This window comes from Myiozetetes cayanensis, unplaced genomic scaffold (assembly GCF_022539395.1).
Source record: "Myiozetetes cayanensis isolate MyiCay16 unplaced genomic scaffold, myiCay2020 scf10, whole genome shotgun sequence".
In the NCBI taxonomy this organism is placed as follows: Eukaryota; Metazoa; Chordata; class Aves; order Passeriformes; family Tyrannidae; genus Myiozetetes; species Myiozetetes cayanensis.
The window spans coordinates 6,854,758-6,868,950 of NW_026086605.1; the positions used below are offsets into that span (position 1 = coordinate 6,854,758).

The 14,193-nt window shown below is 42.9% G+C and overlaps 1 protein-coding gene across 2 annotated transcripts in view; it reads left to right on the forward strand.

The window, feature by feature from the left end:
• INPP5A (inositol polyphosphate-5-phosphatase A) overlaps nucleotides 1–14,193 on the forward strand; it is a 188,897-nt gene that overhangs the window by 127,071 nt on the left and 47,633 nt on the right. For both annotated transcript variants that reach the window (XM_050335517.1, XM_050335526.1), the window contains exon 9: nucleotides 376–460. In XM_050335517.1, the coding sequence (XP_050191474.1) occupies nucleotides 376–460 (85 nt within the window). The remainder of the gene's footprint in view (nucleotides 1–375; nucleotides 461–14,193) is intronic.

Sequence of the window (14,193 nt, forward strand, 5' to 3'; positions counted from 1 at the left end):
TCTTACATAAGCCCAAAACCATATCTTTAAACTTCCCAAGGTGTGGAGGACTTCCACGATGCCCTCAGGATTTCCATGACATCCAAATGCTGCTTCTGTGTGATTTGTATGAACTGCTACAAACGTGCTTTCCCCCAGTCTGCTCCGTCAGCCAGGAAGGGAAATTGTTGTGCAGGGACTGGTGATAGAATTGCCCAAACAAAGAAAACCAACTGAAAAACAGGGTTAATGTATTGGTCCAGTATAAACTAGTAGTTTTGATGGTTCCAATAATTATTTCTGAGACTGTACTTAAAGACAACATATGTGTGTTGGTGCATCCTTGCATGTATGTAAGGAATGACAGGTTTGTTCTGTTTTCTTTTTTTTTTCCAGAATTATAGATCAGCGGTTTGAGAAAGTTTCGTATTTTGTCTTTGGAGATTTCAACTTTAGACTGGATGCCAAAGCAGTAGTTGAGGTAGGATTCTTTTTTCCTCTGTTGTGGACACTACCAGGTTTGATCTCTCAAATATTTTTTTCCTGTGGAAAGATAAATGTGACTTTAAAAAGTAATGTTAATATTGATATCAGACTTTGGCGAGACTACATCTAACAGAAACATCTGACAAGTAACTAACTGTGACTTTTGCCATCTCTATAGAGCTCACAGTGTTCTGCAGGCAGAGGAAGTGCTGGGTTACATTTCTACTCTGGGGAAAAAACGAGAGGCATTTCCTAAATGTCCATGATAGAACTCCACACTTTAAAGTACAGGCAGCCATCAGTGCAGACCTTTGTGCCAGTAGCATCTCAGCATGGAAGGTGACTGGGACATTTGTATTAAAAAAGAATGTCCTAAACCTTTTTCATTATGAGTTGACATCACCTTGACTTGACTGCTGAAGCTCAGCTCCAGGTAACATGGGGTCAGATATAATACTCAGGTTGAAAACCAGTTTAATCTCCTGGCTTTCACACTTGAATTCTCACAGGTACTGAGGTGTCTTTTTGGTGTCCTTGCAGGCAGTAACGTATCTTTTAAGCCAAAAGTTGTAATTTTGTAAATCAAACAGTGGGAAGTAAGTGTCCTTTGTGTCAAAGGCTGGCTCCTCCCATCTTAGGGTGGTGCCTTTCTCCTTCCTTACAGGATGATTATTCCTTCATCTGTTGAAAAACAGGAGTTTGACTTTACAGCACTGCATATGGAACGAATAAGTTCCTTCTTGGGCTCCTTGATACAGTGCAGGCATTTAACCAACAAGCTTAAAGCATAATTGAAACAAAAGCCAAGTCAGTAATTCAGAATATACAGCTTCATACTGTGTATTTTAAGGGCTAAATCCTGCTCTGCTATGCTACAGCTGCCATGGTTATCATTCACGTTCAGAGATCACTTGGTTTTAAACTATTATGCTTGGTTTTTTCCTCAGTAGTGGTGTGATGGTATTCCTGAGGATGTTCCTGTCTGAGAACACCTGTCAGTCACTCTGTAGCAGAGTTATCTCCTGCACCCAGTACTGATGAAGGGTGCTTCAAGTTTTTCCTGACTCACTCACTGCCAGCACTCCGCAGGACTGAAACTGGAGTGGGTGTTTACTTTGATACCATTAGATTAAGATATCTCCATTTTTATCTGTGAGTTTCAAAATGAACTACATCAAACAAAATACTGACCTCAGAGGATGCAAACTGAGCGAGCTGCACAGCTGAGCACAGGGGGTTCTTAGCCTGGCACAGAACTCTCCATCTTGGGAATGTTTTGCGCCTGCTGGGTAATGTTGCTGCATTTGAGTACACAAGGTGTAACTGGGAGATGAATCAAATTAATTTCCTTATTCTTCCTAGCTGAGGTATGTGCCTATGTGAGTGCACAAAGCAGTAGAGTAATACAGATTTTCTTTTGCTCTTTTGGAGAAGCAGCATAGTCCATTAACCAGAACTTCACACAGCTACTCTGCAACATTATTTAAGCATAATTAAAGATGATCTAGAAACTTCCATGTTTCATGCACAGGTAAAGTCACATTAAGTTTGTTTTGTAGTGTTCTGCACTCGGTGCAGTTTATAAATTCGTATGTCACAGATCCAAAAGCTTCAAGAAATGGCTGTCTCGTGCAGTTTGCTCCACAGAAGTGACTGTACAGCACCGTGCCTTGGACAGCTCTGGGCACTGGGACAGTCCTGAGGGAGTCAGCAGTCACTGCACTGTTCAGCTCCTAGGAGATAGATTAGTTCCTAAAGTATAGTTTGGAGGGGCAGAGCTACAGGCCATCTCTAGTGGGAATTGTACTAGATAGGGCCTGATGGTCTGGTTGTGTGTAAGATCTGTACGATCCAGTCCCAAATCCCTTCACAGCATGGTTTGTCGATGGTGTGACTTGGCTGTGCCTTCTCCCCAGATCCAGTCAGGGCCTGGCACAGCTGCAGTGGCAGAGCAGGAACAAGAATGGCCAGAGGTGCTCATGTCCCCAGCACGCCGTGCCAGCCCAAGCGTGAGCCTGTGCTCAGCTGGGAACCTCCCGCTCCAGAGGACATCCCAGTCCCTTCTGACATTTGAACATGTGCCTGTGCAAATGGATATTAACCACTCTCTGGACTATTCAGCAGTGTACTTAATACTGGGAATTTTAAGGGTTAATCCATTGACCTGTCATCTTTGTATATATTACTAAATTTATCTCTGCTTTCCTTGGTGATCTTTTGAATTCCCTCTTGAGACCACAGTGTGCTGAACACTTGGATACTGAGATACTATGAGCAATTCGTGTGGAAATACATTGTGGAAATGCAGAGTGTCGTAGAGCAAACACTAAGAATAAAGTGTATTTCTAAGGGATTTCCCAGTTACGCCATATAAAGGCAGAATCTGAGAGCTGTTCAAAATGTGGAGTCCAGACCCCGAAGTGCAGTGTCCTAAATCACATGCCAAAAATGTCACGCTTATTAATTAATAATTAATAGACAATAAATCATTAATATATAATTTATTGAACATTTATGGGAATCTTAATCTTAAGTCACATTGATTTTCTTGCTAGGAAAATCTGGTTTCCTGTTGCTGGAGTAATGGGGGGGTTTGTTACCGGCACATGGGCAGTGCCAGGTGCCGTTGCTGAGGTGGCTCCGGTGAATCTTTGTGTGTGTTTGCTGTCTCAGTTCCTGATCCGTTCCAGCGGCACTGTCAGGGCCAGATCCCGGCACATCCTGCTGGGACTGTGCAGCCGAGCTGGGGGGCCGGTCCCTCTCCGTAAAGGAGCAGAACACCAGTGCTCTGCCTTCCATTGGAGTCCAGCCTCATGGAAGGAACCTCCCTGTTCTGGCCTGCAAAGCCCAGGCACCTGGTGCTGCTGCCAGCCAGCCATGCCTTCAGGGGGTGCCCGAGGACATCCTCTGCTCCTCGCCTTTCATACCATGAGGGTTTCCAAAAGTAGCCCTTGGAGGTAGGAAGTGTATCTATCTAGTAAGGCAGTAAATGCAAAAGAAAGATCTACATTTCCCTGGGTTTTGATCTCCAAGACCTGACTGTTCTGTCTGATGGCCAGATAACTTCAATTAAACCTGCATAGGCAGAGGTGGCCAATGATTTTTCTTTGCCTACTGAATTTTTTTTTAAATGCTAGACTTTTTTGGGTGGTGCGCATTGTGATTATTTTCCCACTGCTTAAAGGTGCCTTCCAACGCCTCTATTGTCAGCATATGTGGTAGTGTTTACAACATAAAAAATTATATGGACTTTTATATTAGTTTGCCTATGAATTCTAGTCTATAACAGCTTCTCTGCAGTGTCTCTAGCACAAGTACTGTCACAGCATTTCAGAGAAACATGAATTGATGTTTCTTTATTTAGAAGATGGTTCTCTTAACTTCTCCAGAAGTTCTGTTCTCGTCAGCTTTAAAGCTAACACAGACAGGTCAGTGTAATCTTTGCACTTTTCACAAGTACATTGCAAATTTACAGTAGCGTGCATGACCAAGTACCTTTTCTACTTCAGGAAAATTGTCTTGTAAAGTTGAGTTAAAAGGAGATTTGGTGAGGTGACTTTAAAGAAATTTGCAGCAGCAGTGAGATATAGTGTATGCTGAGGTTGAAGAATAGTCCAGAAATTTAAAAATTATTGTGAGTTAATGCTTTGGTTCTTAAAAAGGTAATAGGGTACAGGCTTGTACGATCTGAAATTAAATTACTTCTGCTACTTGGCTATCACCTGAATAAAACCAGGATAATAAAATCCCTGAGCATGTTGAGGGTAAGAAGGGAACAGGAGGTTGTGGAGGGATGATTGAGGAGGTTTATTACAAAGAACTAGGGAGGATGGGTTCCTTTAGGTTTTGGTGAGAAATTAGAGAAACAAAGTGACTGTGAGTGACCACGTGGAGGAAGCAAGTTAATTCTCTGCTGTCAGTCCCAGGGAGCAGGTTGCTCTCTCCTGTGGTGGCTGCTGCAGAGCTCACGGGCTTTCATGCTGTGACCGGCTCCAAGGCCATTCTGATCTCTACTTTTTCTTCTCTATTTTTTAACTGAAACAACTTACTAGCATCTAATATTTTATGTAAACTCCACAAACACTTGCTGGTGTAAGTGTGGAAGCAGAATTGGTCCCATTAATCTCTCCTTGACTCCTCGTTCACATGGATCCATGAAGTGCCAGTGAGAGGGTTGTGATCCCCATCAGTGCATGTACTGATGTACATGTGGGGCTGCCAGTGCACTGTGTCCACACGGGCTGGCACTTTGGGCCTGTCACATGCAGAGCTGCCCTTTCCCCTTCTTTGTTAAAAAGGTGTTAGAAAAGAGAGATTTCCCCTTCTTATTGGCCCAGAAGCTCCTGTGCTGGAGCCTGGCGGGACCTGCAGCGTGTCTGTCCAGAGCCGCCTTCTCTCCTGTTCCCTGCCCAGCCTGGAGCATCCCATCACAGTCTCAGCTGTGCTCATCGAGAGAAGCATTTCTCCTTACCAGTCCTGCTCTATTTAAGTCACCATTCAAGTGTTTTAGGTGGGTCTAGAACAAGGAAGAGTATTTTTTTGGTCAGCTGGTCATAATAACGGGCTGTATTAATCTTTGAGAATTATTGTATTTTCATATTTAAAAAAACGACACAGAAACTGTTTACCTATAAGTCTGTCCTAATCCAGTATGTCCATTTTAGTAAAGTACAAACAGGCTTAAGAAACCAAGGTTATTTTGGCTGTTTGGGAAGTGAAACTCTGTTTCTGTTTGAGACTGCTGATTCAAAAGTCTGTTAAAGTTCCTGCTACTCCCAGGGAAAAAAGAAATGTAATGGTGTGCTCCTCAGTCCCAAGAACTGCAGCTCAGTAACACAAAGCTCAGTTTGCAAACCATCAGGCTTTAGGGGAAAGCCACATTAATTGCAAAATCCATTTGCTCTAGGTAAACCACATCCTTGCCTCGTATCCAGGAAAAAACGGGTTTCATTTTTCCCTCCCTAAAGGACATTTTGTTTTAGGGTTGCTGGTAGGTGAACTGGAGAGGGATTAAGTGTGTCATATATGAAGATTTATATAGGTAGCAGCAGAAGTGGTGTTTCAGGCTTCCAGTCGTTTAGACCTTCAAAAAGCTTTCAAGCTCTACCTGCAGAACAAAAAGCAAAGTTCTCCTCTTAAAACTCGGAGTTCACCTTGTCCACCCACCCTGTCTGCTCTGTGGTTACACTCAACCAGGATATTTCCTTTCTAGATTTCTGCCAAGTAGCCCTTTGGTAAGACATGACTGGAATTACTGATTAAACGTTTTTTAAAAGGTAATAACTGCTCATAAGAAGCTGCATATCTGGCTCCATCATTCACTTGCACTGTGCCTCTCTGCCACCTCTGACCATGTGATTTTATATTATCCAGTAAAATAGGAACTACTTCATTCTGGCATGACTTTTTAGCTCCCACTGTATTGCTGATGGCTACAGTGAATCACATAATTTCCATTTGATCACACAGTCTTGGCACAAAATGGTCTTTCGTTCTGAAAAAGCCAGTGGTGGTATTGTATCCCTTTGCTCAGCGAACTTGTGCTAGCAGAATGTGGAGGAGCAATCCTGTCACTGCCACGATGTGTGTGCGCAAAACTTCCTCCTGTGAGACACCTCTCGCTCCCTTTTGAACAAACATCTCTTGTTCAAAGCCAAAGCTGATGAACAGCTTTTCATGTCTGATTAATTGGTTTAGATCTTACTCAAATCTGAAGAAATATTTTAAGTTGAACTTGTTTCATCCCGTGCTTTGGGCACTAACGAGGATCTCCAGCCTGCAACTGACCCATTAGTAATTGTCATTAAAAGATTAATAGTTAATTAGGGAATTAGCACTGATCTGGAAAGCTGATTCCCAGTGAGGTGGTCAAGTGGATGTGGATACTTGATTACCTCCTCGTTGTTACAGGTGGGCTTCCCTGGACAAAACAGGTCACCTGGCAGGAGAGACTCTTGCAGTACCAGAGCCATCACCCACCACCTGGCTGTCTTGTCAGGTGCAAATATTTATGTGTGTGTTTTTATCTAAGTAGTATTTGCAGAAGATGCTTTGAATACGTAAGGAAAAGGGCACGTTAGAATTGCACGTTCTTACTGTTACAAACACAGAAGTAATTTTTTTTTTTTTTTTAAATTCTGACTTTTTCTCCTTTGACAAGTGAGCAGTCAGGAGAAACCAGTAAAGTGTGTTTGCATTAAAAATACTAACACAGCATAAAGAGTAAGTGTATGTAGTTGTGGGCATATGCAACTGTGCTCCTCTATCCCAAACCACACCAGGCACTGTTACTTTTCCTGGGCAGTGATGATGTGCAGGTGTCTACACGTGTCCATTTAGGATCTCAAGTACATCCATTTAATTCATGGCCAGGTGGTAAAAGCTCCTGTAGGTCCTGCTCCATAGTGGCTGGTAGTTTAAAACTGTAATACAGTTCCCTTTTTCCTGCAGTAAGGTGGTACTAATCCATCACTGTAAAAGAAAAAGCACAGTGCTTTATTTCTGAGATAAACCTGCACACTGTGAAATAAATAAATAGAACTTACAAGCTTCAGGACATATTTTCATTCCAGTTAGAAAAGCACAGAAGATCCTGGATTGTTTTTATCTTCTCAGACAGTTCGTTGTAAACACCTTCATCTCATAGAGATTTTAATGTTCTTTACAAGCTCAAAGAAATGCTGGGGAAAAAAAATCTTGTGTAAAATGAAAGTGTAATAAAGATTTGTTAAATGAAAATGCATACAATTTCAGGTCTAATAAGGAGAGTTTTATTAATGAATGTAAATAGCAACAACACATCTGAGCCACCTGCTAAATGTTCATTATAAATTACTCTCATAGACATTGTGATGAGTTTCATATTGTAGCCAGACTTATAAAAGCATGCAGATTGCTTCCCCAAGGGACTGTATATTTACTTAACAGTGTAGTTAATTGCAATTATTTATTTTCCAGTGATTGCAAATGGCTTCTGCATTAAAGATATATGTGGCTATTAGGAATTATTCAATTACCTCTCTTTCTCTCAGTAGTCTAAAGCAAACCTGAGCTCAGATTCCCAGAGGTCAGTCAGTAGTGTATTAACTCAATCTGCTCCTCAGCTTTCTGCTGGGGCCAAGCTCTGTAGCCATGAGGCCTCTCAGCAGAGCAAGCTAGAGAAATGCTCATTACCCAGCCCTGCAGCTGATTTTTTGACATCTTCCCTTCCATCCTGATGCTGCCACAGTTATTGGCAAGATTCATAGGAGGTTAATTAAATCTATCTTCAAAACAACGAGGGGCCAATGAGCCATATCCTCGTTGCAATAGTAAATTAAATGATGCAATTGTTTCTACTTCCATCACAGATAAGGGGAGAGATGAGTGAATGGATTGTTCTCTGGCTGCCTCCTCTGGGGCCCCAGAGGGTCTCGGAGCATGTGGTCAACCTGCTTTTAATTTGTGGCCACGGGAAGGGATGACACTGCTCTCAGCAGGCAGAGGTCCCACCCGTGTGAAGGATGACACTGTAAAAACTAACAGGGCCTCTTTGAGCAGGGCTGAGCAGCCCCTCCTGCTCCAGATGCAAATTAATACAAACACGGTGACAGAGCAGAACGGAGAAGGCGATACGTTCATCAAACTTGGCACTGCCTGGGCCGTAATTAAAACGTACACAAATTAAATACAATTATCTCGTGCTTTCTAGTAGGGCAGAGCATCATTAAGCTAATTAATGCCGCGGTCTGTAAGCTGGGCCCACGGCCGTGGCTGTCGCTGTGGCTGTGGGCGGCAGCTGTGCCCTCAGCTGCAGTGACGGCGGGTGACAGTGGTGCCAGCAGCGCCTGTCCCCAGCACCCACACCTGCCATCCATCCATCCATCCATCCATCCATCCATCCATCCATCCATCCATCCATCCATCCATCCATCACCTTCTGGCGTGGGAACAGTCCCAGTGCTTCCCACTGCCAGGGATGTGCCCGTGGGCCAGCGCCAAGGGCAGGGGATCCTGAGAGCACGTGGCATCTCTGAGTGTGTGGTTCAGACACCGTCCCCAGACTCTGAATGAGCAGAGAAAGCTCCTGGAGCATGGGAGTGTGTGGGTACCTGTGAGCTCCCTGCAAAGCAGCCAGAGTTATCTACAGGGACGTGGCAGCTTCCCCCAGGTTGGCAGGTCCAGAGGCTGAGACTTCAGGCACATGGAAAAATGGCCTGGACAGTGGCTCCCAGTTGATAAGATGCTGATGCCAGATCTAGGTACCTCAACTGCAACCCACCTGAGTGTAACAGTGCTCATCTGTCTGAGGGAGGCAGGTTCATCTCTGCTGGATGACATGCTCATTAACAAACAGACCAAGATGTGTTTGCCAAACTTTTTGACATGGCCAGGGTTTTGTACCTGTAAGGTGGGGAGTGGTGGAGTTGGAATATGGGGGTCACTTCATTCCACACTGCCCACCTTTAAGCATTGGCAAGCAACTGTTCTCAGTCAGGGCAAAAGTGCTCAATGGTACAGCAGGGACTGGGGCTAGTAAAACACACATATAACCAGCTGGTAATAACATCTGGACTTCAAAGTTATCAAAGCAGGTGTAGTTTTAATAATTTAATGGAATACTGTAATGCATAGTGTAAGTCTGTAATAACTGCTTAAGTAAAGCCACCTGTTGATTGTGTTTTTGCTTATATCATAGAAACTCATCAGCTTAACGGAGGCAAAATATCACTTGGGTAGATACTGTAAAATACCTTTTTTAAGAATTAGGTAATTTTAGAAGAACTGCAAAAAATGCATTCTTTTTGCATTTCAGTTTATTCCTGGGTGTTACTGTGATACAAAATTTTAGCATCTATGGATGAATTATGCACTAGTGTTTGAAAGGCACCCACCGATGGTATAAAAGAAAATGAGAGTGGGGGAAGGAAATGCTTGCACTCTGCATACGTGCAGTATATCAATGTCATGTGTATACCTATTTTCATTACCATAAATGGAAGTCTAGAAGGAATTTAAAAAACAACACCAACAAAACAATGTATTAAAGAATTATATTTTGTTTGATTATCAAAAACAAAATTGGAAAGAAAGAATTTGGTATCTATCTGAAAATCAAGGAATGGGATCATATGTACCTCTGTCAGCAACTCTTGTTGCAATGGCAAGTTTTATTGTTGAGTTAGAGTCAGAAATACAGTGAGAGTGGATGAAATGAATGCACAAAATCTCTGAATGTGTGTGCAGCTATATTAAAAGATCTAAAAAATTCCTCTAACTGATTATTACCTGAAAATATTTATTCTCAAAAGTCATAGAAAAGGGCACTATGGTACCAAGATTGACATTTTGTTAAAAATGAGCAACGTTTTGGTTTTTTTATTTAGATTTGGATGCACATTTAGTGTTGCTGGAAGCAAAGCTCTGTCATTACTGTGAAGTTTACTGTGGCACCTCCTGAGCACTGCCCAGTGGTAAATGGGGTTGGCCTCAGGGAGAGTGGACAACTTGCGATGCTTCAAGTGTGTAAAACTCATTTGTAGTGGGACATTGTGCAGTGTAGGACAGAAAGACATACTGTTATCAGGGATGGAGTAGCTTTTTGACCTGTTACAAACTTTATTCATTCTTACTTTTCAAGGCGTTCTAAATAAAGTAAGGTATTAGTACAGTTTAATGGAAATAAACCTGGTGGCTTGACAAAGAGTAAATAAAATGTGCAGTCTTTAATCAAAGAAATCCTCCAATTTAGGTCTTTAAAGAAAGCACATACCAGAACAAATTCTCTTGCCAGACTGAATTTTTCAGCTCTATTTAGTAGTTTAACCAAATTCTTCTAACACTGCAAACTCCTGCTAACTTCAGTGCCCTTCGTGGCTCTCAGGTCCCTGCCTGTCCCATTTCTTTCTTTTTCTTTAACACATTCTTGGATGTGTAACTATCACTCAATAAATCCACTTTTATATTATTTCTGCTTGATTCCATCCCACTCAAACATATATAAAAATTACAAAAATGCTTATTTCCACATTGAATGCTTACTCATCAGCCAGTTATTGGATTGGCCCTTGCAAAAAGAATTTAAATCCTCCCATGTTTGGTGCTTTATGGGATCTCTGCCATGGAGCTGTCGGGATGAAGGTGTCCAGAACGTTGTTGGATTGTACCTCTCAGTGCAGGCCTGCACATACAGACATGCACAGCTCCTTGGCAGATTTGATTCTCTTCCTTCCAGCTTCTTCAGCCCTCTCAGCACCAACATCGCCTCACAGGCAAATGGATCTGGTTTCAAAGTCCCTATTTCCCTGCAAATCAGTGTAGATATCAATATTCATTTTAAGAAGGTTCAGAAAACACACCCTGAACTGCTCAGCACTGTGGAATAAGCATGGGCAGCTGGCTGCTTTTATGTCCCTCATGGTTCTTCCTTTGTTATTTCTGTAGCAAAGAGGTAAGGAACAGGCCAGCAGATCCTGCTCTTGGCTCCTCTGAGGAGGAGTCACACAGTGGTGATTTCTAAAAAATTTGTGTTCGGTGCAGATCTTCACTGCATTTTATGATTGTGTGTGTTATTAAAGGAAACGTTGATTTTCCAGTCCACATGCTGTATCCACAAATCTATCTTTATTAGTATTGATAATTCAAACAGCAATTTTACCTTTCTCAGAATACAGTTTCCCATAATGTATCATTTTTCCGGGTCCCAATTTGAGATGAGAATTTGACACTTCAAAGCAAAACATGCAAAATGGCAGCCCAGGAATCTGAAATCAGCTGTAATAGTTGCTGTAACATTTAGGTTGCTCCTTCTCCAAGGAAAGAAGGATTGTTTTTAAAAAATCCAGAAAAGCTTCCTGGCCCTTTGTGCAGTCATGCAGCATCTGTTCAGTGGAGATCTTTAAAGATTTTCTCTTCCTCCTGTGAGTGAAGCAGCAGCTGGAAGGAGGAGCCAACATGTTGAATTCCACCCTTTCTCCCTCAGGTGTTCCAAGGTGAGGCTCTGGCCACTGGCAGAGAGCAGGGGAACTCAAGAGCAGTCGTATCCCCCTCCCCCAGGCGTCTCGGTTACACTCCAGTGTGAACTGTGTGCATTATTATGTAGACACTTTGTAATTGGGGATTTTCTTAGCTGGAGGGCAGGCTGTAGGAGTTCAAATGAACAGGGAATGAGGTGATGGTTGGACCATTCTCCTGCTGAAGGACTGAAGGGTCACTGGGAGAACACCTTGCATGTGTCACCTCTGTGAAATGGGGCACCTTTGGTACCGCATGGCCAGAGAGGTTCCCCATGTCCTGCAGTGCTTGAAACATTTCTTCAGTCTGCAGCCTGACCAGGGAGATCAAATTGGTTCCTTCTCACACAGAGGCCAAAAGAGTGGGAAGGGAGTTGGATTCGCGTTCTGGTAGTGACTGAGACCTTATCTCTTGAGAAAATTTTAGCCTCTAATCTCCACATTATTTAAAATGTAATCCTCAATTCTTGCATTATTGCTTACACAAGAACTCTGTTAGGATGTCATTTACAGCTCTTATGAGCTTTCACAAGGCTCATTAATGTGGAATATTTAAATATGCAAAGCCGTTAAGGGGTTAAAACCAATTGTATGAAAAGAGATTATAGGATCTTTATCACATGTTGTTTATCTGATCAACAGTTAACAATTTAAGACAGTATTATCCTAGTAAAAAGAAGGTTTGTTTCTGATACTGACATAAACATCCCCTCATAATAGTGGCTTTTCATTTACTGTGTTGCAATGTACCATAAGCTTAAAGGCACAACAGCTTCTTTGTGTGTCTCAATAGTGCCTGTCCAGAGTGATGTCAGTCAATTTTTGACCTATACAGTCTGATGTTATTCTCAACAATCATGGAATAGATTTTTTTTTTCTTTAATGGCTTAAGAGTGTGCCAGTAAAATCCTTGAAAATTATCGTATTCCTTCGTGGTGTCTTCCTCTGGAAGAACAAGGTATATTACCCATGTGGACCTTTCTGCGAAGTCATGTCTCATGTGGCTTCTGCTGGCTTTTGTTGTTTCCTTTGTGGCTGACTTTCCACACTCTTGTGTAACTTGCCCTTTCAGTGGGACAAATAAACACTAACAGTCAAATAGCACTTTCTGGTAGAGATTGAGAAATACACAGTATACATGGGACAGCCCCCTGGTAGGAGCAGATTCAGAGTTCAACCTCTGTGATGGCACTCTTGGAGCCCACATAAAAACTGATTGAGGGGTCAGCTCCCTTGTACTGCTTGGAAACTGTTCCTCCAAGGTGAGAAAAAAGACTGTGGAGTGGGCCACGGTTCTTTCAGGACACACAGAATGCCTCAAGTGGGGGCCCCCCTTCCTGGCACACACTGCTGCAGGTGGTGCTCCCCATCCCAACACTCCCAATCCCAGTGCTCCCCATCCCACACAGAGGCAGCAGGAAGAGGCAGCACGCTGACACACCTCAGCGTCACAGAAGGATGGGCTCAGCCTCTGTTGCTTTCCTGCCAGAAGAGTGTGTGGAAATCAGCCTCCTGGAGGGAAAACATCTCCCTGAGCTTTTAGGGAAGCACAGTTTCTTGGCCCCTGCCAGGCAGAGCTGTCAGGAACATCGGCCTCGGCCTCGGCACTCAGCCTGTCCACACGGTTCAGCGCAGGGGGGGCTGCTCAGGGGCTCTGGGACAATTCCCGTCATCTCCTGTCCAGCCTTCACACAGCCTGTGTGCTCTGGAGCACAGCAAATAGCTCTCAGATGGGCAGAGGCTGTTAGTTTGCTCTCCAGCCTCAAGAAGGGATTACAGAACCTTGCTGCTGGTTCCAACCAGCACCGATCCTCATCCTGTTGTGGCACTTGGATCCTCCTGCTCCCTTAGTAAAGAAATGCATACACTGAGTGAATTATTTATGGAAATCACGTGTTTCTAAAATGTTATTTCTAGATTACTTTTATTCATACAGCCCTAATGCTTCCCTGAAAATTAAACCAGATTTAATTCCTTGTTTGTTTTCAGCTGAATGCAGTGTAACTGTAGTATTGTCATTAAACTTGCAGAACACAAACATAACCTGGATTGAGTTAGACTTTGGTGTGGATCTCGTATTTCTCCCTTACTGTCATTTGGGGTTTTTTTCAGTCATGAAGCCCCCACAGCGCAGCCCTTGAGCTGCCATTGGAGAAACACCTTCAGAGTGCAGCTGCACTGCTCTCTGTGCCTTCCTTCCCTTCTGTGGGAAACCACAGGAGGTGGCTCTGTGCAATCCCATCCTTGGAGCAGAGTGCAGTGTGTGCTAAATGCTTGAGTGACAACAGCTGAACTTCAGCAAGCCAAAGGTCCAGAATATACAAGAGATTTAAATTAAAGATTGCCAAAGTGGGATGGAACTTTGTTTTTCTTCTGTCTGCCAGGTATTTTACATTATATAAAATGAATACTAGATGATAATTGCCAATATGGTGTCTTGTATTGATTTAATTCAATAAGCAGCTTCACCTCCACCTTTTGCATGCACTTGCCTTAAAATATATGCATTATGAAGGCAGTGATTCAAAGTCTTTAGGAAATCGATATCCAGACAGGATTCTGTTCTTCAAATATTGACAGCAGAATAACTCTAAGAAACAATGACAAACAATAAAAGCAGGGGTAGACAAAATTAAGGCTGTAATTCTATTGTAGTCAGACTCTGCAGAAGACTCAAACCTCTGCCTGATGCTGCATATTGTGTGTGCTCCAGCAAACAGCCAGTGTTGGCCCCTTC